This window comes from Homalodisca vitripennis, chromosome 3 (assembly GCF_021130785.1).
Source record: "Homalodisca vitripennis isolate AUS2020 chromosome 3, UT_GWSS_2.1, whole genome shotgun sequence".
NCBI classification, from domain to species: Eukaryota; Metazoa; Arthropoda; class Insecta; order Hemiptera; family Cicadellidae; genus Homalodisca; species Homalodisca vitripennis.
The window spans coordinates 171563031-171587103 of record NC_060209.1 but is presented as its reverse complement, the minus strand read 5'-3'; the positions used below and the strand labels follow the sequence as shown (position 1 = coordinate 171587103).

The following is a 24073-nucleotide window of genomic DNA, read 5'->3' as shown; positions in this document are numbered from 1 at the left end:
TAGGTACCTAAGTTTGAGAGTTAACCACAAACTAATCAGTAGAGCTACAATAATAACAAGAGTTACATTAAAGTTTTGTTTGTTTATGCGTTTAAACTTAAGAATTTACAAAAATATTTTCAGTTTTTATGTTGAAAAACAGGTACTGGTTTTTAGCGCTTTTCAATCAAACTACAACTTCGAAAATTCATAACTCAGAAACTTGTAATCTGATCAATACTAAATTGTTTGTTCAAAATAGTTACAAATATACTGTTTTTCAACTACACATACAAAAAGAGTAATAGAATACAATATAGGGCATAATAACATTTTTTATGCAAAGAATTTTTGAAACCAAACAAACATCTTGTATAAATGCACAGGTTCTGGAGGGGGATGTACTGCAGGTTTGAGAATGGTATACACCCCAGAGAGAACGTAGAAGAGTTGCTGCTGGTCTGCTGCGACCATAGTAGTTCATTGGAGGACCACATCCGCCTGCTGCAGAAGGTCAGAGATACTCTGACACGTAATTTGTTAAAAAGAAATCTGTCCTCTTTTCAGCAAGTCAGTGGAATGATTGCACACATTTCCTATTTATTTATTTAAGACCGAAATATCTCTATCAACAATATAATTTTAGCTGTACAATAATCATTTTGCATTCTTGAACAATCCAAAAATGAGTGTGAGAAAATGTAAAAAAATTTGCAGTGGTAGTGTTAAAATCTGATGTGCAGTTTTTTAAAGATGTATGACAACATTAATAAGCAATAAGCTAGTTATAAAATCTGTAAATTTATTCAAATGTGATCTTTAAATTGTAAATGAAAGATTTTCATGCTTTTCAAATTGCTTTGTTGTTTCTAGGTGTATTGAAAATCTATAGAGCTTTTGTTATACTTTGATTTACAACTTTGTGTCGTGTTCACAGCGAGTAACAGCCATCAAACTGAAGCTGGCCAGTGTGGGTGACAAAGTTAAGTCTGAAATTACCAAAGAAAGTCCACAGACAATAGACAATAAACTTCTCTATGATAAGGTATGTATAATGTACTTTTTGAAAACCATTTAACTAACTATAGTATTCGTCTTTAAAACCATAACCTAATTGTATTTATATCTCATTAAAATTGGTTTAATTGTAGAGTTTTAATTTTTTTAATAAAGAAAGAATAATTTGTAAAAGAAGTACACAATTTCTCCTGTACCCAATACAACGATATTGATAAAAGGTAATTGCTAAGGTTGAGATTGGTAGTGTGGTAAACAAATTGTAATTTATCTTAAATTAATGTTTTTTAAAAGGCATAACATCTGACAATCACAAAATATTAAATCGCAGTATCAACATTTTATTTTTTACTTTTGTTTATTTTACACTAAAGGTAGCAGTGGAAATTCATCACTATTGATTCTGGTTATTTACATATTATTGAATACTTATACATTTCTTATTTTAACACTTTCATAAGCCAGATCCTCGAATTAAATTTGGTAATAATATTCAAGTGCACCAGAAAAGTAGTAACAGTTAGTAAAATCTAAGAAGAAATATAAATAAATTTTAACTTTAAAAACCACCAAATTTGTTATATAGGGTGTTTATTTATAAGATGTCTCAAATCAATTGTGAAAAAACTGATTTATTTTAGAATAGTTACGCTTAAATAGTGTTGAATTGTTTAATGAATTTTAAAGTACATTATGTATATAAATCAGAATTTCTGGGATCCAATTCTTGAATGTTTAAACATGTATTGCGTTGATCATTTTAAAGGACTTTGTAAGCTAAATAATTAGGTGAAGACCAAATTTATATATCACAATGTATAAAGTGAAGATAAAAAAATTTGTTTTTTCATAATAAATGATTTAATAAAATCAGTACAGTTAAGACACAGTACTCAAGAAACATTCATTTAAACATGGATTTAAATGACAGTTTTCTAAAACTCTATAGTTAAAAATTGTTTGTATGATATTTAAAAATCAATTTCATTTCGTATCAGAATAGGGATTATATTCTCCCTCATTAAATTATGTGGAGAGTGTAATGTCTAAAATGTTAACACCCATTATCAAGTATTTAAATTTAATGTTAACTAGCAAGATCTTAAATAATTACTTATTTAAATCTTTAAGATATTCAGTTTATTGGTAGAATAAAGGCTACTTTCTTTTAAGACATAAACAATATTAGTAGTTATATCGAAAAAATTAATTGTGTAAGTACATTAATTTGTTGGTCTCATCTGAAGTGAGAACATCACAGAATCATGGCTGAAATAAACACATATAGGGAAAAATATGGATTTGTTTTCAATTAAGAGCTCTCATACATTGTGCATATTTTCAGGTAGAAGAAATAGCAAAGATCTCAAATAACGGATTTGAAGATCCTCTTGGTGCAACCGAGATGAAGCTTTCCTGTGATAAAGAGCTGCCTCTTCCAAGTAAGTTATTACTGTGCAGTAGTGGTACTTGTGTGTCGTGTGCATACTACTCACTATAATATTAGTGATATTTATACAGGGTGTTCAGAAAAAGGTGTCACAACCCCCTTTAATTTTGTATTAAAACTATTATATTTAGTACTAGTAAAGCTACAGATATCAAACTTTGCACATAGGCTGTGACTTATAATAGAAAAACTTAAAAAATATAATTGTGTGATCTGTCTTAATATTAACAAAATGGTTCCTATTGAAAATGTTTAAGGAGCAATAAAAAAGCCATTATAGTTATAAACAATTTGAAAGATTTACTATTTAGAAATTGTTATTACAATTCCAACAGTATAATTTTCAATGAAATCTGTCAACGCATAAGTGAGCATGACTATTATAAAGTTATGCTTACACAAACCAGGAGCAACAAACATGTCAAAACAGCTGATGCATCTTCACTGACAATAATATTTGTTGTTGTTTTTTTTTTCAAAGACAAAGATATCTTTGTAGTGTAGCGTCATAAAAATACAATTACAAATACAGTAAGTTGTCAAGAGCCCTGTTGAGTTCTCCAGTTCATGAATTCTTCGATGCTGTAGAAGGGTGAATTGAGAAGAAAGTGATGTGTGAATTGTTGTTGATCCACATTTTTCAGTTTCTCTGGCAGTTCCATATTTTGGCACCAATGTAACTTGGCTAATTTTCAGTGCAGCTGATGTTATAATAATATATTAACAGTATATTTGTATTATTTAAAAATTGAGAATATTTCTAATGATATTTCTGATGGTATCTAATATTACCAATAATAAATGTATTGCACTGCCGTGGGCTAAAAGTATAATATATATATAATACGATTTTAGATCATGAACGTTTTGGGATGATCTAATTATTCTAGTTTATATCAAATATTATGTAATTAATCATTTATTTCAATTTAGATTGTTTTAATACTTCTTATTAAATCTCTTTGACAAAACAATACATTTAGTAGCTCATTTTATCCTGTTAAAAAATCTGTACCGGTATCGTAAATATTTATTGTTCTTCGAATCACCTATGGATGAATAATGATAATTCTTAATACTGTTTCCAGACAAACACTTTATAATAACATAAATTGCTCCTTGCTAATCTTAATTCTTCTAGTCCGTCTATATGGTCAACCAAATTACATCATAACTGGTGTATATTGCTCTACACACTTCTTTGTAACTGGTGTATGTTACAGTGGGGGTTGCTGGAGATGACCTGCTGAAGGGGGTATCTGGAGACAGCCTGAGGCTGGAGCTGGAATCTGTGGCTCTGGACTGGAAGCCACTTCGCAATGTGGAGGAGTGCCAGTGTTCTACACATTTTGACCACTTCATGCCCAAGGTAGCATGCTCGTCTTTAGTAATATACATGATTGTATTTTTTTGGAGTTAATAATATTCATAAGGTCTTTCATAATGGAATTATCATTGAATCATAGTTAACATTGCATATTAAAAGTCTGTTTCTGCAAGTCTCCATACCTTAAGACATTGGAACAGTAAATCATCATCATCATCATCATCATCATCATCGTTAGAACGTTTTCCGTTCTCACGGGTCGTCGTACACAGCCTCCTCCACTTTAGTCTATCGTTCCATGTCTCCTCTTCATCCACCTGTATTTTTCTGTAGTCCCCCCTTCTCTCTATGTCTTTTCCACACTTGGTCCTCCCCATCTTCCTCTCGGTCTTCCTCTTGGTCTTCTTCCTCCTTCCTCCTTTCTCCAGTGCTTATTCTAGGCATTCTATTATCTCCCATCCTCTTCACATGCCCCATCCACTGTATTCTTCTTCCTTCCATTGTCTCTTGCAGTGAAACTACCTTCAATCTTTCTCTGGTTATTTCGTTCCTTATTCTATCTCTTCTTGTAGTCTTCTCTATCCCTCTTAAAAATCTCATTTCTGCAGCTTGCAATCTGCTTAAATCATTTTTAGTCCACGTCCACGTCTCTGCTCCATATAATAAAATTGGTTGGAAATAAGATTTATACATCAATACTTTTGATTCTTTCCCCAATGTTCCAACTCCACACAATCTTCTTTACCATATTTAGAAAAACTTTCCACTCTTCCATATTCTGTTTCCTATCTCTTCTCTTATTGTGCCCCTATCTGTTATGATACTTCCTAAATAACAGAATTCCTTCACCTTTTCAAGTCTTTTTTCCTTCAACTAACACGTCTTTGTTATTTCCATCCCTTCTCTCTACTTTCATTACTTTACATTTTTGTTATGTTCCATCTCTAAACCATATTTCTTCGCCACACTTTTGCCCATTTGTTTAACTCTCGTTCTAACTCTTCTTCCCTATTTTCCCATATCATTATGTCATCCGCATATGCTATTGTCTTAAGTTCTTCTGCTCCTCTGTTTCCTTGTACTTCTAGAATAATTTCATCCATTATAATATTGAAAAGGAAAGGTGACAATATGCTTCCCTGCCTTACTCCTCTCTCTCTGTTTTAAAAGTATCTGTATATTTTTCTTTCAATTCTTACCCTGTTTTTACATATGCCGTACAGGTTCTTTATTCTTTCTACTATTCCCTCACGCAATCCTCTCTTTCTCATACTCTCCCCATATCCTTTCTCTCAGTACCTTATCATATGCCTTCTGTAGGTCTATAAACGCTACCATTGTATCTTTTTCCGTATTCCCAACCTCTTTTCTAACACTTGTCTCATCACAAAAATAGCATCCACCGTTGACCTACCCTTTCCTAAAACCACAATTGCTCCTCTCTTCCTGTTTCTTCCAGTACTGGTCTAATTTTCTGCAACAGTATTTTTTTCATAAAATTTTTTGTGTATGGCACAACAAAGTTATTCCCCTGTAATTCTCGCATTTTTGCTTATTGCCTTTCTTAAAAATCGGCACTATTATTCCCATTTTTCCAGTCTTCTGGTATCTTCTTTTCCTTCCAAATCACTCTCATCACTCTGTACAACCATTGAATTCCCAATGGGCCCGCCGCCTTTATCATCTCAGCCGTCAGCTCGTCTATTCCCGCAGATTTCCCCTCTTTCATCTCTTTAACCGCTTTTTTCCAATTCGCACATACTAAAATATCCTCTTCATCTTCTGTTTCCTCTGTCATATCTCTTCTTTCCTCTTCATTTTCTGTTCCTTCCAGTAGTTCCTTAAAATACTCTTTCCACGTCTTCAAAACCTCTTTCTCCTCCCATTTGATTTCCCCTGAAACATCCACCACCTTAGTCCAACATTTCTTTAGGTTTCGTCTTGTTCCTTATCACCCCATAAAAAATCTTCTTATTTCCTTTGAAGTTTGATTTCAGCTTTTCTTCAAAATCCTTCCATGTCCTCTCCTTTGCCTCCTTCATCATCTTTGCTGATGCCCTTGCAAGTCTCTTCCATTTATCCCTCTTTTCGTTTGACCTATCCTTAAACCATTCTCGCCAAGCTCTATTTTGTTTTTAACTGCTTCAGCAATTCTTTCATTCCCACCAAGGGGTCCTCTTTATCCCTTCTTTTACCTGAAGTTCGTCCACATGTTTCTTCTGCAGCTTTGACTATAGCATTCTTGAAATTTGTCCATTCCTCCTCTCCTGTTTTTTTGGACCTCCCCCTTGGGTATCGTTCCTCTAATGTTATTTACAAACTCCTCTCTAACTTTCGTATCTTTTTTAACTTCCATGTCTTGATTCTTGTTAGTCTTTTGCATGTATCCTTTCCAAACCTCATTCTTTGAAAATCAGCTACCACCAGCCTGTGATCTCCTCCCATACTTTCACTGGGTATAACTTTTACATCTGCCATGTATGGCTGCAGGCATTTCCTCACTAATATATAATCTATTAAACTTGGCTGTTCACCATTCCAATTGTATCTTGTGTATTTGTGGCTATCCCTTTTCTTGTTCCAGGTGTTCCCTATCACTATATCATTCCTTAAACAAAAATCCAGTAAATTTTTCTCCTTCTAAATTCCTTGTTCCTACTCCATAACATCCATTACCTCTTCATATCCTTTGTCTAAAACTTACCCACTTGTGCGTTAAAATCCCCAATTATTAATTGTTCTCTCTTCTTTTACTTGTCTTTCCAGATCCTCTTCAAACTCTCTCTTCTCATCGTCCGTGCATCCTGTTTGTGGTGCGTATACCTGTATTATGTCCATTATCTCCCCCTCCATTCTGACCGTAACCTTAAAATTCTTTCACTTACCACATCCACTTTCATCACTCTGCTTGTCATCTTTTTGTCCATGACTATAGCTACTCCATTTCTTCTTCCAATTTCTCCTCCAGACCACCAAATCCTGTATCCCTGTCCCACTTCTCTACTTCCACTACCACCTTTCCACTTTGTTTCACTGATTCCCATTATGTTTATTCTTCTTCTCTTCATCATCTCTACTACCTCTTCCCATGGTATTTACTGTTCCCAAAAAAAATAAGGAACAGTAAATACCAAACAATAATACTACTAGTTTGCATACGTGACAGTTCGTGCCTCAGTCACAGTCTCTTGACCATAAAGGATCTATTTTATAAATATAGTATATAAATATATGGCAACAAACAATATTTGCATGAAGAAAAATAAATAAACATGGTGGGCGATCAGCTGAGATGTATTTTGAACAGTTATATTTTGTTGCTATTGTTGTCTTTTATTATAATTTGGTTATTGAATTAAGAGAAACGTTTTCACTGTTACCTAGTATAATGCATTTGTTCAAAGCTAGAGCTTGATGTCTACAACAATTTCAAATTGCCGATGCGTCAACAGTAAGTCTATTCATTAGCATGATTGCTGCCGACGCAACTTCAATTAAAGCTAACCATTGGAGTGTTAAAATACGAATTGAGTTAATACAGCTTGGACCCAACCGGAGAGCACTGGTTGTAGCTCAAGAAACAAATTTGATTTGTATCAGCTGGGAGTTATGAACTGTCTTTATATCTTTTACCTGCAAAACCAAGCCTCTCTAGTTGGCACATGTAACAAGAATATTCATGAGATCATGTTCAAAGAGCATCTCCCCCAACCACAATGGCCTTGCTACAATGTTCCTTACCACATCCCGTTGAAGATAAGTACAGTAGTCAACATTAATGGAGGCACCTAATGGAGTGATAAAGAAACTGTACTAACATTTGGATAAGCCTTTTCAACCACGTAATGCTTAAAAATCAACACATTGGTCTAGTAGTTGTTTGAAGCATTTAGAGCCCTTCACTAGCAATTAAAAAGTTCAGTCTAAATTTAAGAAATAAATACTTTATAGAATAAAGTCAATAACTTGTAGTAGAACAGTACAGATATGGTCTTGGGTGTTTCAAGAACTCGTCCTGAAAACTAAACTGTCTAGAAAAAATACTTAGATTTAAAAATTGTTTTGGTTTATCATCTTATTTTTTTACTTTCAAAATGTTCTTGAACAAACAAATTTTAAAATAAAATATCTGTGAGTTACTTTTTGATGTCATGAAAGAAGAGTTCTTACAGCTTTGTTGTAATATATAACTTTCCACATAAAAGTTTGATATAAATGAATGTAATAACACAAAATTTGAACACTCAATCTTAGCTTTAAATGTTTTAAATAATTTTAGAAATGGGTCCTCACACTACTCAACAGATCGGACATACTTACTGCAAATGAATGGGAGTTGCCGAGTCAGTGTTTGTGGTCACCATGTACATTCCTTCCACCCTTCACCTCGCCCAACAAGTGTTTCCATTTACACTATCTGCTGCATTTATCTTAAGATAATCTTCCTTTAAACTGATACCCATACTTATTTCAATACAAACTAATGTGTGTAAAATGTATGTATATCCAAGACTTGCACCTTAAATAAAAATTTAAAAATTAGTTTTCTTGTGAATTTCTGGAAAGTTGTGCATGGCATGTTTTGTACTTTTGAATACCATAAAATTTCACACATGATAAAACTATGAATGTAGAATGCATCACAATCACCGGGTGTGTATGATGTTGCAGTACCACTACTGGAAGTGCGGGGCATTATTCTGCAAAATTTGTACAGAGATGCATGTTGATGTTGCAGTACCACTGCTGGAAGTGTGGGGAGTTGTTCTGCCAATGTTGTACAGAGATGCATGTTGATGTTGCAGTACCACTGCTGGAAGTGTGGGAAGTTGTTCTGCCAATGTTGTACAGAGATGCATGTTGATGTTGCAGTACCACTGCTGGAAGTGCGGGGAGTTGTTCTGCCAATGTTGTACAGAGATGCATGTTGATGTTGCAGTACCACTGCTGGAAGTGCGGGGAGTTGTTCTGCCAACGTTGTACAGAGATGCATGTGGCGCTACCTGGACACTTGTCACAGCGAGCAGTACCAGTCTGCACCCCCTGCTATCGGAGAGTCACAAACCCTTCAGAGGCGGCCGAGAGTCCTTAGCTAGTGCGGCGATGGCGGCCTGTTGTGGCTCGCGTGGCCCCTCCTCCTCCCTCCCCTCGGCGTATGCGCAGGCGCTTCTCCTTCAGTGTGCGGTCACTCCGCCTCAGACACATCCTGCACTAGATAGTTAATTGTGATACGTGGGAAATCCCACCTTATTGTAAAGATCGTTTGTTTTATACTTTTTTATTCGTTGCTTTTAATTTTCCCCTATGTTGTACAGTTTATTTTCAGACAAGAACATACAATAATTCTGATTTTTCTACTTGCAGCTACATTATGGAATGTTACCATTTGAACTTCTAGAAGTATTTTTACAAATTTGTATGAATGTGTTTGGTGTTCAAATTATCTCTTTTTTGCTCACAGATTTGAAAATTACCTTTATTATTGTAGATATACAACTTATTCAATAATAAAAACTATCCTTCATGTAATAATCCCATAACAAACTCGTAGTGACTTCCTAACCTTGATGTGCTTTCCACTACTTTCAAATTTTGCCATTAAATTTTATTTTGAACATTCCATTGCAATAATATCCATGAAGAACTAACAGGATGCATTAAATGATATATGTCTGTGCTCCTATCATTCTATGTAAAAAATAACAGTGTTTAAATTAAATAATTTAAGTTTACAAAACTCTGAATTGACTTGACAACTTTTGTCTTGTATAATGTGATAACGAGTTTCAGTTTGAACGTATATTGAACTCTTCTAGTTTTAAGGTTTATTGCTTGTCTTTATTTCAGTAAATATATTGGAATGACAACCACTTCACTATGTGCTTGCATCTCATTTGTTGTCAACTCAAGGTTTTTTTTTTAAATAAATGTAACATATAAATAATACATAAGCATTAGTGCTCTTTTTATATAAAAATGTTATATTCACCACACTCTCCATCTTAATTTATACATAGCTTATTCTAAAATGCTTTATTTTAATATAATATAAAAGAAATTTTATTATTTGGGAAAACACTAAATAATCAGCCATTCCAAGCCAAATTATTGAAAGACACACTAACTAAACTAAATACGTTGTTAATGTGATATAAATAATAAGGAATATATTGTAATCCTAAACTGTATTATATATTATGTACTTTATAACAAGTCATATCCAGACTGATAAGAAGACAAATCTTAAATGTTGCATAAGTAATAAAACCTTTAAATCTTGAATGTTTGTAAAAAAATTTCCACCAGTAAACAATTTTAATAGTAAATGTTTATTATTTTTCAAATACTACATATTATTTTAAAATGTAAAACATCATTATTTAATGAACTGGTCATTAAACACTATTTTAATAACTATTTTTGACATTTGTTCTATGCACAGTAAGTATAAAACATATTCACTAAACAAGTTCTATTTTCAACTAATTTCCAAAAATGCATTATTTTGTCACTGCAAAAATACAATACATAACATAATAGTTGAAGATAATTTTTGATCAAATAGATGGGGCTTGCTGGACTTTAATAATGACACCACAAGATGTGTGTGCCCCCAATTTTTCTAACTGGCATACAGTTTTCATTCTACACAAGGCTCTTTGCAATTGTATGGTAATCAAAAGGTACTTTGCGTCATAATTGACGATCTGCTATTGTAATATTTATTATTTTACATTTCAAATTTTATACGTTTCTTCAAGCTTTAAAATCCCCTTAAATTTTTATGATGTAAACTTTGAATTGTCTTAAATGTCATTGAATTTTTACATCTTATGCAAGTAAATACTTTGAATATTTCCACTTTATCTTGTTTTGGTTGTGTGCAGACAAATTAAAATTATGTTTATTGCAAGATAAAGTTACTTCTTTCTAGAATTATGTTGCTGTACGAATTGAAAATGGCAAAATACATAAAATTATAAAATGAACTTAATGATAGTTGTATGATATGTAATCTGTTAAAAAATAAATATGGAATTGGGAAAGAGTTGCAGTTATGAAAATATTTACGTTTTAATCAGCAACACTATTTTAAAATGCGTTTGATCAGATTGGCAGACATGAAAATTATAAATCAGTTGTACATGGGGAGTAATTTGGAGTTACTCTCAAACTCTGCTTCAGTTATTTTGAGAGCTATAAAATTTGCAGAAGAATAATTCCATTTTGCTTTTTTTGTCGTTGTTTATTGTAATTTTGTAAAATTATGTGTGCAGTAATTGTTATATTCATGTGCAAATAGTTGTAACTTAAAATCTAAAAAAGACATTTTGTCCAATTTATGAGTTTTTGTTTTTTTTATAATCTAAAAAATCAGTTTGTTAACCCTTTCACTGCCAGACTTAACTTTACAGCAGACCACATTCATGGACATTGTCAGTTCATTTAGCTTGGGCATGTGTTCAGAACCCATTTTTGACTTTTGCTGTGTTTTACATTACAATTCATAACTTTGATATTTATGGTCACAGAAATATAAAAATTATTATTTTAAAAAGAATTTAACAATATAAATATATGTTGTACATATTTGACATAATGTATGTACTTTTAAGATTTGTATAATTATTAATATGCTTTTTAATGTATTCTAAGAGTTTATATTGATATACAAAACTTATTTCAAAACCATGCAATAAATAAGTAATTCCTCACTAAACAGATTTTCCCTTGGTTAACTTGCTAATTAAAAATATAATTAATTAGTCAGCAGCTGATATTGGTGCTAGTCACACAGTATATTACCTTAACTCTTATTTACACAAGAGTTTATGTTGTAATGCACAATAGTACTTTGAAGAAATTAAAAAATCTCATGTCGTTATCATGAAAAAATGTATACATTTTATGATGTATTAACAAACACAGAATTTAATACAAACCCAACTCAAGCACCAACTAATTAATATAAAACTATCTTTTAAGAAATATTTCTCTATAAATGTTGTACTTTACTCTGTTGTACCATACTGTACTTTATTCTGAACACAATGCTCATTTGACAGTCACTGAAAGTTTGAGGTATATTATGAAGAGTTTTTGTGCAAAAGATTAGGTTTGTTCTTTCATTCCTTACAGTGTCAATGCACTTTAGAAAGTCTGATTTTACACTTGTTGAACGCACACAGCCACTAAATTTTTTGAATGGATTAAAATATTTACTAATCTTATCAATTTTGGCTTCTGAAGTAAAACAATGACAATGACCACACATGTTTCCTCAGATTGAAGAGTAACCAGGAATCGTACTTAGCTAGATGGGTGGTGTACAAAATAAGGATAGTGCTCTTCTGTTGCCATTTTCGACCAGAAACTCCAGTTTTTGCAGTAATGTGAGAAGAGGCATTGTTGTGGTGCAAAATTAAACTCTTAATTCCTGAAGAACTTCTGGCAAGCATTGTTCAGTGTATTAACTTGCTGTGACAGTCCTTTTTCTCTCCAGCTTATTAATAACCTTCACCCATACCGTACCGTAGAACACTGTGTACATTACGTTCATCACAAATTTTTGTTTTTGACAATTGTGGGGGATGGCTTGTCTTCAAACATCCATATACGACTCTCTCCTTGAGGCATAACATGTATTGTCTCATCAACGGTGACAATATTGGAAATAATCTGATGATCACCATAATTAATCAATCAGTTGGAGGGTCTGTTGGTTAATTCTCACATGGTGAACTTTTTGCTCATTGTGAGATATCCACACAGAAACAATTTTCATCACTTAAAAACGCGGTAATGCGGTCTTCTCAAATTTTAGTCGTCGTGAATTGAATTATTGGCTCTTTAAAAATTCTAGAACAGTATTCATCACCAAAGGCAATTTTAAGATGTTCAAAACACTCCTGTTGAGACAAACCAATAAAATGATACAAAATCAAAGCCGGAAAATGCTCTTTCTATAAGTCCATGAGTTCTCAAAATTGATCTGTCTGAACAGCTGACTCAGATACACTAATGAACCCAAATTGCTCTCAGGTACTGATTGGCACTCAGACAGTTGGATAAGAATGATAAGATTATTCCACATTCTGCAAGTATCTCAAAACTTTCATGGTGACCTTTGTAAATAATTATTGTTTTTGTATTTCTATATTTTTAATTGTTTGTTTTACCAACATCCAACATTTTGGTAAATGGCTTTGAAAGCGTTAATTTATTTTAGGAAATATGTGTATGTGTAAATTACTATTATAAAATAATACATATAGTTAGTTAATTATTATTCTAATTTAATCTAACCTAACTGTAAAACTAATAATATAGGAACAAAGTCACATTGAGACTGGATAAAGTACTGCGGCTACTGTAAATCAGGTTCAGTAGCAATAAGAAGTTACCGAAGTTCACAAAATAAGCTTGAATTATTTCTGGAGGCAAATTAATGTTAGATAATATAAAATTAACTAAATCTTACGCTATGAATTCAGGTTTATGTAATCAAATGCACACCAATATCAATATGCTAGGAAATTAAATAAAAGGGTTGAAATAGGCATAATTATCTGTTACAGAACAAGTTTAAAATAGTAAACAATTATACATATACATTATACAGTTATTGTGAATAACAAATTGTATAAATGATTTTGAAACAAGTAATTTTGGTTGAGATAAAATACATTGTTTTATTGAAAACAAGCTATTGTTTACTACTGGTTATCTTGTATCACCCGTGGTCTAGATTCAGGATTGCAGTTGTAATGCGAACCAGATCTAGCTAGATTCATGACCGTATTCGGTTTGTATAGATTTGGAGTACTATTTGGCAAAGAGTTGTGAGTTTTATTGGAAAATTGTGTTTCAATACGCTTTCTAATTTGACTTTTGAGTCAGACAGATTTGTTGTGCTTACAGTTGGTACAACTTTAAAGAATATTATATTAAGTAGTTGTAATTGATTATATCAGTGTTTTTCTTTTGTTACTTGCTTTTTTGTTACACCTAAAATTACAGCCTATGGAAGTTACAAATATTACTACAAATTTCGAAACTTCCATTTTATTACGTTTTTCTGACTGTCATGCTATTTTATTCTGTTGTAAGGCTAAAGGCTAGTCTGTAAAATGACAAACGAAATAGATTTATGACTTTGTGAAATAAGTATTTATTCTTTGTATGTATACTCCCTTTTTACATTATAAAAATTGTTTCAAAGGTGAAATATTTAGTTTTTTTTTGTTTTTACCAAAATTGTGTGTGAATGCTACAAAATCTGTGTCCCATACAGAATGGGTAATAATTAATCTTGGTTTGTTGTACTAACACTTATATATTTTTTATTTACTGAAATAAAGATTTCACTATTATTTTTTTAAAGTTAATTTATAACAGCTAAATTAATTCCTAGTTATGGTTCACACACCATTGTAAAAATCAACTTGGCCAATGGGTTAATGTTTTAACCCAATTTTTTGTTGTGTTGTACATGAATAAATGTTGTGGAACTAATAAATAAATAATGATCAAAAGCTCAAAATTTAGTTTAGCAAACATGAAATGTTTGTTTGTTCTATAAAAATGAATTAGAGGGGTTTATTTCTAGCTATTGCCATTCCAATTAATGTATTCTTAGCCAATTCATTAAAAGCAGCAGTTTTCATGTCATTTTATAGAAATATAATAGTTTTCATGTCTACTTTGTATAAAGCATGTATGAATATGATCATTTTAAAATGTTACATAAAATTAAAAAGTAATTCCACTATGTATGTTCATTACATTACTATTATTTTAATTATTCTTTGTTGTAATTAGTATGCTGCAAAATATATAAATTGTTGAACACTGTGGTTATTTATTTATTGAGCATCCCTTATCATTTTCTTATGAAATAAAACTCTACATTACACTTGCTACATCAATGGACATAAAACATGTTTTGTACAGTAAATCTGTGTTCAAAATATTTTCTTATTTATCTTCAATAATGTCAAGACATCTCCTTCCGTATTTTTTTTTCTTAACACCATCAATGTTGTTAAATTTGAATCCTATCAGACCCCTCTTCATACATAGAGATGAGAGTCACATGGAGATGGGATTTAATGATGTGTCGAAATCAAATCTTGAATCCACCTAATCTTAGACAAAGATTCTGATCGACAGTCGAATCTAGGGATATCTGCCACATCACTGTTTATAAGCAGTACACAAATTACTGATAGTTAAATAGGGTTGTACCTTTTATTGTGTTTGTAAAAATGTAACCTACTTGACAAATATGCCTTTAAATAATATTTTAATTGAAGTTAGCATTTTCTACATTTACGTTCCCACAGCACTGCAATTTGCTTCATTTTTTCTTGGACAATAACTGATCAGCATTGTGCAAATTACCCATCGCTAAAATATGTTTTTGTTGTACTTTGTAATTTTACAAATAAAATGTTGCATGCAGGACTGTATACATTTTGTAACATATAACTATGGCAAACTTGATTTTATTGTTCTCTGTTGATAAAAAACTGTAGATAGATAACCTAATTAATAAATTATATTGCTTTTGTAAATAATATTTTGCTTGCAATCTGTATTTTGTGCTCTACAAATCCTTTAAAAATAGAGTGGTATTCTTAAATTATTTTTTATATTTTAGGACAGTTTTCAAGGTTTAATCCACAACAGTCTAGTGTGGCCATATTATGGACACAGGACGTAATGAGTACTCGCACAGAGTGTTCATTTATTTTTTATAAACTGGGTTGAATGGTAAAACCGGATTTGCAATAGTTTTCTTTTTATCATACCTAGGCTAATTAAGCTACTGCAATTTAAAATTCGGGAACAATTTTTTAAGATTCGGAATCAGATTTGAAAAATTTGGGTTTGCCCAACATTATTGTGAATTTTAGGTCAAATAATAGGGTGCTTGAGGCAGGGGTACCATGTTATTTTTTTCCACAAATTGCGTATCAGACTTGGTTGTGTATGGAATTCAGTCAGAAACAAAGGGAAAACTTGGTCGACAGCCTACACTTTATTAAAAAACTACCATAGATACCTAAAAAAATCCCAGGTAACAATTTTTTGTTTTATTTTTTAAAATAGTTACAATATAAAAGTAACTGGAACTACAAAAAATTACTATGTACGTAATTGTATACTAATATCTTATCTCTTACCTAATTTTATTCAGAGCGCTCTAGAATTTTATATAGAAATAAATGGATAGGGAAGGGTTAATGTTATACAACATTTTCTGAGAGTAGTAAAATTCTATGAAACAAGGTATAAAAACACAGAATTGAAAACAAACAGTTTATATTTGATCACAGACAAGTATACATATCTGATAGGTACTGATGTCATCTGACGTTGTCGGGGCCGGAATGGTAGATTGGATTATCAAACAAAAGTGGCCTCTGAGTCAGCACATCCTCTCGGTCAGTCGTACAACGGGTTAAGGGAAAGTCAGTTTTATGCCATACACAGCTATACAAAATTGCTTAATTAGTTTTGAAATAGTTTATATGACATCAAACTCCTCTGATTTAGTGTGTCAGTTAGTTACTACAAATATTTAGTAATTGCAGATACATTGTGTACACAAAAACAGTCAAGTACACCATATGTTATGTTTTAAAACGAATGAACAGCTTACAGATTAAGAAAACAATATTGGTGAAGTATATAGGCAAGAGGATTAGCAACTAAACAGTATTCTTTCATATTTTTTTGCCATTTTAATAAAAAAAGGTGAGAATTTCTTTGAAAGAGGTAGAGACGAATTGAATAGAAACCATCGAAACCCATCCAAACAGATGATGCATCAATTTGTGATTCTTTCAGTCACAAATAAAGTAAACATAAATACAATAAATTATACTTATGAATACCATATACTGGTTCCCTACACATCTCTTGAAAAGTCTAAAAAATTACTTTAACACAATATTGAACTTGCTGCACCTTGCAGCTTCATTTACAATGATTTCTAGCAACTCTTATCTACATGCTAAGCTATTCTAGGATTCTTTATAATAAATAATTGGTTGACTCATTTCATCAGAGGGGTTAATTGGAATAAATTATGACACGTACACCTATCTTACTCCAGATTGCCAATTAATTTCCTCATCATAATTTTATAATAACTTCCTCTAACCGAATAAATACATAATCAGAAGACTGATAATATTGCCAATATAGATTTAAATTATTACTTGATCATATTTAATTGTAATATAAAGTTACTCGTAAATCATGCCATATTAAAAAAGTTACTTTAAATGGATACAATTAACAAACAGCATTTAAATAATAAATAAGTATAATTAGTTCAGTCACCAACATTTTTGTTGGTTTTATTATTGTTAATTTGTATTTTTGGTTGTTTTTATCAAATGTTAAACTCTTGTAAATCTGCATAGTATTTAATCATTATTCTGGTTCTTTTTCATAATTCATAAAAAATTGCCAAGTTGTCATTTAAAACTTGGTTTTACTTTGATGTCTGTTTTGCTAGCAAATTGGTTGAGTCAAAACATTAAATTTCAAATAATTATTAATCTTAAGAATGACAACAAACGCTCTATAGTAAAGTTGGCATCATGTAGGTAAACCCAAATTTGTATACCTCTAAACAGAAACATTCACCCAGCTAAATCTTTGGATTAGATTTTTCCACCATAAATTTTAGCCAAGAGACATGGAAATAATTGAAGCTGCTAGTCTTAGTTTAGAGACTGGTTACTGCAAAGAAATAATGTTTACTGAAAAACTACCTGAATGATTGCAAAGAAATTTTAATATCATTCGAAGTACTCTCCATTAGACAAGATGCACTTGTCCAAACAATCCAACTATTTTAAAAAACAAGTGGCAGTAAGCCTTCAGCATCACCATTATCTCCGCCGACGCATTCAGTTTGACATTTTCAATTTTTTTTAATCTGGTCCTTTTGAGCGGGGATTTCAATTTCGGGAACAGTCAGAAGTTGGGATTGGTGGTCATGATTTCATACAAGTTTGCACAACTTTAAAACCCTGCTCCTTTTGTTTATCACTTAGCAATTTTGGGACAAACTTCACAATTATTTTTTTCAGATCCAAATCAGAATTTTGAGAGCAATGGTTTATGGTATGTCCAAATCTTACTCTAACTTGCTTGTTAAGCGACTATCCAATTTGATCATGGCTAACTCACATGATCTATGTTTACAGGAGTTTGCATTGATAAAGGCCGACCGGTACGCAGATCACTTTTAAACACAGCCATTTTTAAAATGGTACAACCATAAATTCATGAGTCAGGTACATGGCTTCTCTCTAAATGGCCTATCCCTCTGCTGGATTATTTGAGACATATCTCCGCACACGTTTCCTGAGTTTGAAACAACACATGATGCAAATTTACTGATCTTCATGTTCTGTCATTTTTTAGGAGAGAAACTCAATTAAGCCTTGAGAAACACACACGTTGATCACTGAATAACAGCTGACTTCATGTATGAAAGAGACCTATTCTCGGTGCAAGCAGGAGGGTACAGATATGGTGGATGCTGAATTTGATACCAGTAGGTGATAACGAGTAATCGTCAAATTTGGATCCTTTCCGGACAGCCCTCGTAAGTAAGGGCATTCGGGCAAAGGTTGAGGTGCAAAAGAAAATTTTAGAATTAAAAGTAGAATCATATTGTTTAAAGTTTAAAGCTATAAAAGGATATTTTTGGCATAGTTTGAAGAGGCCAGTGCCAACAGCCATGGGGATGCCCATAATTATGGACTCTGAGACTCCAGAAATTACATCAGTCTGACCGTAGTACGCTGCGTCGAACAAGTGGTCTGCTGTCTTCTCAAACTGTAAGCAGAATATTCAGCTGTTACAATGTCAACACAATACATTACTTTTTTCATTTTATGCAAATTTATTTTTTGTATGTTAAAATAGGTATTCCACTGTCAGGTATAGGACAGTTCCAGAGTAAAGAAGCTGGATTTTGCTGTAGTTAAAAATCAAATACTGAACATAAAGATAAAGACTGAAAAAAATACATGGTAGAATGAAATATCAAATGTAATAAACTTTATTTTTATTCTTACAATTCAAGAAAGGAAATTTTTAAGATGTATCAGTTAGTTTAAAGAAGCCATTCTAAGTGAAAAGAAATAGATCTTAATATTAATAAATATTAATTTACGACTTTTAAATTTTTTAATGGATTTTTTCATATCAATTGATTATGATTAGACTAAACATTTTTATGGGAAACAGTCAGAACTTACAGAACTTATTCTCAAATTTGTATTGGTATTCTTAAGAATTGAACTAGTGACTCTGGTTGGAGCTGCAGTCTTTTACTTAATCTAAGTCAAGAGTAGTTAGTAGTACACTAAAACAAAGACTATGTAACATTCATTGTATGAGTAAAATAAAAGCGTTCTACTTACAGAAGCTAGATTTAGAATGGACTCTTTCATCTTGGCCAGCCCATGACGAGTGATGCCCAGCACCTCCCCCCTGGAGGTCATAAGATCAGCCACAAGCATGGGATGTCTTGGGTCAATGCTCATCCCGTGGTTTTCCATCACCAGCTTGATCTCCGACATTATGGTAGACCTGTCATTTACCTCACAATTAGTCTCCTTTCAACTGGGTGAAGAATACAGTACCAAGTGATACTACAAAGTAATACAGATACTACTTTCAGTATGTGATACTACAAATATTAAATAGTATTATAAATTAGTTTCTCAAACACCTTTTAAACAATAAAATGACATTCTTTCAATTTTTGTGCTACAAATATTTTGACAATCTTTTCAGTCAAGTTGAACCTACAGTAATGACATATTTATTTCTCTCTTTCACACACACATAGAAACAAATCAGTAAAACAGTCAATGTCCCTACTCATCTTAAGAAGTCTCACAATTCACTGTTTTCTATATTAGTATACGTGAAAAATTAAGTGCTTACAGATAGTATAAGTCAGTGAACTTATGCAATATTATGAAACAGTATTTCTATCCCATATAAAACATCTAGAGGTAAGTAAGATATGTTTCTTTCACAAGGTTTCAAAATGTATCCTTTTAGAATTCCAAAATTAGTGCACAAACATTGTCTTAATGCTCCGTCTACTGAAATGGAGCTTTCATCATCGAACTACCTGTATGTTCTCTTAAAAACGGTTCTTTGTACAAAATAATTCATTTAGTTTATATACTTATGAGTTCTTTAATACAAAATAGACATTTTCATTATAATAGAAATCCCCTTTTTAGGATAACTACAGCTCCTAAAACCAATTTGAGGGAATCACATTTTATTTATGGGTAGAATGTAAGTTTGCAATGTTTTTGCATTTTATTTTATTCAGTTGCTGTGGTGATGTCATAATTTTTGGGACTATCTTCAGACGCTTAGAGCTAAAAGAGGAGCAATTTATAGATCAAAATTCATAGGAAAAAACCTTGAGAAAACTATTCTGAAAGGTTTTACAAAAAATTAAGAAACATCTTTATTTTTATAAAGCTGTTAAGATGGTTTAACAATTTTTCTCAATAATCTGATCTAGGTGTCTGCAGCTAAACATGTGTTAGATTCTGTATTACTACAAATCACTGCGATTACCTGGCTGCCTCGATGCCGAGAGTCTGGTAGACCTGGTAGGTGTTGTTGGACCAGCACTGTGTGCCTTTGACACCTCGGGTGGCCATGACATCCCGCAGGTTGTCCCCCTCTACCAGCAGCTTGTAGCGAGTCTGGCCGCCCGAGTCATCTTCGTGTATCACAGCTCGGTTCACAGACGGCACACCCTACACCATAAATAAGGATCTATTTGGAGTGGGATTATTTATTTGTACTCGTAAAATAAATACAACTTCACAATTATTGAGTGGTATGTCTCATAATGTAGAAGTTAATTTTAAATGATACATGGTTGTGTAAACAATTTTAACCATGAATAGCATTGAGAAACTTGTTTATAGAGACAAGATATTAAGCTACAAACAATAATTTGTAACCACCAAGTTAAGCAGTCCGGGTGTTGAGCTTGACAAAACTTGAAGAAGTAAAGGCCAAAAATTATGAAAACCATACATATCAACGAAGAATACTCTCTTGACAAGTAAACTATAAACAAAACTATGAATAAGTAGCTGATAATTCACGCCGTAGACGGATAATATTTCAATGATAGACGACCTAAATGCCAAACGCGATTATATACAAAATTATACATTGTGCCTCTTGGAAAGTTTTTCATTCCACAAAAAGCCTCGGATGGCAGGCACTCTGTGTTTATCATGGTTGACTAGGAAGTATTTTTAGACGACTTACATTCTGCAGCAGGGGGAGGAATGTATTTTATAGATATTTTGGCGTAAAAGAAAAATTATGGAAATCATTAGCAGTGTGCAAAGGGTTAACATGCAAGGAAACCATACTAAACATGATAAATGGGCAATAAAGTACAATTTTCTTTGCTAAAGCTACACATTTTACATTCTTACCTTGATAACAACTTTTGGAATGTTTTCCTTCAAGTAACACAGCATGGCATCGAGACTGAGAGACTTCTGAGATGTGGCCTGCACGGTCAAGATGGATGGTCCTTGTACTTGTACCTGCTGTGGCTTCACACGTAACCTGGACGTACAGATGCTGCAAACAAAACAACACTGTGAGGTCTAGTATAGACTGTGATCTAACTTCAAGTAACACAGCATGGCATCGAGACTGAGAGACTTCTGAGATGTGGCTTGCACGGTCAAGATGGATGGTCCTTGTACTTGTACCTGCTGTGGCTTCACACGTAACCTGGACGTACAGATGCTGCAAACAAAACAACACTGTGAGGTCTAGTATAGACTGTGATCTAACTTCAAGTAACACAGCATGGCATCGAGACTAAGAGACTTCTGAGATGTGGCCTGCACGGTCAAGATGGATGGTCCTTGTACTTGTACCTGCTGTGGCTTCACACGTAACCTGGACGTACAGATGCTGCAAACAAACAACACTGTGAGGTCTAGTATAGACTGTGATCTAACTTCAAGTAACACAGCATGGCATCGAGACTAAGAGACTTCTGAGATGTGGCCTGCACGGTCAAGATGGATGGTCCTTGTACTTGTACCTGCTGTGGCTTGATACGTAACCTGGACGTACAGATGCTGCAAACAAACACAGTCAGGTCTAGTATAGACTGTGATTTAACTTCAAGTAACACAGCATGGGGTCAAGACAGAGATACACAAACACAGGTGTAGCTTAGACCATAATATTTTCCATGAATCGAGGAGAGGATGACCTAATTCTTAGTTCAGAACAGTAGCCTCTTAACTGCCAACAATGCTATAACCAGTCCATGTTTTCAACAAATGATATCCTTTCAAACGGCCACTTTTTAATGACATTGTTTTTATTGGTCAAAAATAGTGTATATTGAAGATGACAAAAATAATTTTGCCAAAAAATTCAGTCTCGTTATTTAATAGCCACACCCCTTATTAAAATTATGAATAACTAAATTCTGAGTCATAGGGACCTGTTACAATGTGAATGCTTTTTCTCTATTCCTGTACTAATGTTTTAAATTTCTTTTTCTGGTTCGACTAGGAATTTTATTATATCTTTACATTCACCGTTTTTACGATACAATTGGAAGTTATGCAAGTTTTTCAACATGTAAATATTATTAGTTCAGTTTTCTCTATACATATATCGTGATATGTATTTCTTACCATGGAACTTATTGTTAAGGACATTCATATTGTTATTTATAAAACACCTATGGTACATCAAAAAAATGAATCAATGTATTTTTTAATTATTAGCTTATACATTTACTGTTCAGGAAATTGTAATACAGAGTGTGGCTATTAAATAACGAGACTGAATTTTTTTGACAAAAATATTTTTGTCATCTTCAATATACACTCATTCTCTATCCCTACAATGCTCCATGTGAACTTTCCATTGTTGGAAACAGTGCTGGAAGTCATCTTCTGTCAGCTCCTTCAGCACACGTGCCACTTTCACTTTTACATAGCTTCCAGATTCAAAATTTGTCTCTTTTATGAAGATTTCACCTTAGGGAACAGGTAGAAGTCACATGGTGCAAGATCTAGTGAATAAGGTGATGTTCTAACACAGGGATGTTCTGGTACTTGGCTAGGAACCTCTTGACAGATAACCGGAAATGAGCTGGCGCATTGTCTTGATAGAGAACCCATGATTTGTTCTTCCACATTTCAGCGTCTTTTCCTTACTCTTTGATGTAGTTTTAAACTCAAGTTAGTAATATTGATTATTTGTTTGACCTTCAGGAAACCATTGAAGGCACACAATTCCATGGATATAAAAAGAAATCATCACCATTGCTTTAAATTGCAACTTTCTCATTTGAGCTTTTTTGGCTCTCAGTGAAGTTGGGCTCTTCCAGTGCTGGATTAGCTCTTTGTTTCCGGATCATAAGAAAAAAAACCAAATTTCATTATCATTTCCAAAAATGTTTACCATTTTAATTCATGTACAAAGTGTCAGTACAAACATTTTTGCGAGTTTCTTGTGGTTCAAATGTGTTAGAATTTTAGGCACCATTTTAGCACTCACTTTTCACATGTTAAAATTGTCTTGCTGTATACATTAGCTACAGTTTCATCAATTACGTGAAAACTTAACCAACAGTTAGACCGAATCAAATTACCAACTTTTTCAACATTGTCATCCGTTTTTTACTTTAAAGTGTGACCTGGTCGCAAAATCTTCTTCAACATCTTCTCTGCCTTCTTTAAAAACGCTTTAAACCATTCAAAAACACGTGCCCACTATAAACATTTACCCTCCTACACTTCCTTTAGTAAATTATTAGTTTCAGTAACAGTTTTTAGTGCCAAGTTTAAAGTGAAATTTCACAATAATTCGTTGCTCTACTAACCATTTTATCCGCCCAAAAAAAATGCGAATGTAGGCTCGGATTAAGTGGTGTTGTTTACCGAACCGAGAATAGCTGCATACTAAAGAGAAAGATTAACACTAAACTGCTGTTGATTAATGGAGGTTGATGCATGACTCCTTGATCTGCAGTAGCGTCAGTCACGTTATTTAATAGCCATTTAATAAGTTTTAGAGCACACCAGTTTGTCCAGCACACCCGTTATCCAGTCGGGCCTCCAGTCCTGAGATTGCTGAATAAAAGTAAGGTTACTGTAACTCTAGAAATATAAATGTGTAAGTACTAAGAGTTTTCCTAAATGTTGAGCATAATAATACTGATATTAAAA

At 32.8% G+C, this 24073-nt stretch overlaps 2 protein-coding genes across 5 annotated transcripts in view; one reads left to right on the top strand and one right to left on the bottom strand.

Moving 5' to 3' along the window:
* The window catches only part of LOC124357775 (myotubularin-related protein 6), an 80219-nt gene extending 65595 nt beyond the window's left edge, over positions 1-14624 (top strand). For both annotated transcript variants that reach the window (XM_046809820.1, XM_046809819.1), the window contains exons 11-15: positions 366-492; positions 917-1024; positions 2342-2438; positions 3670-3815; positions 8713-14624. In XM_046809820.1, coding sequence (XP_046665776.1) covers positions 366-492; positions 917-1024; positions 2342-2438; positions 3670-3815; positions 8713-8865 — 631 coding nt within the window. In that variant the 3' untranslated portion in view covers positions 8866-14624. The remainder of the gene's footprint in view (positions 1-365; positions 493-916; positions 1025-2341; positions 2439-3669; positions 3816-8712) is intronic.
* Positions 14625-16083: 1459 nt separating this feature from the next.
* The window catches only part of LOC124357774 (DNA-directed RNA polymerase III subunit RPC1), a 55807-nt gene continuing 47817 nt past the window's right edge, over positions 16084-24073 (bottom strand). Inside the window, exons 23-27 of one of the 3 annotated variants that reach the window (XM_046809818.1) lie at positions 21299-21449; positions 20415-20599; positions 19229-19397; positions 18505-18638; positions 16084-16229 (exon numbers count right to left, since the gene is read on the bottom strand). In XM_046809818.1, the coding sequence (XP_046665774.1) occupies positions 16145-16229; positions 18505-18638; positions 19229-19397; positions 20415-20599; positions 21299-21449 (724 nt within the window). In that variant the 3' untranslated portion in view covers positions 16084-16144. Of the gene's footprint in view, positions 16230-18504; positions 18639-19228; positions 19398-20414; positions 20600-21298; positions 21450-21631; positions 21792-21815; positions 21962-24073 lie in introns of those variants that run through there. The other 2 variants (XM_046809817.1, XM_046809816.1) reach the window with 2 other exon arrangements.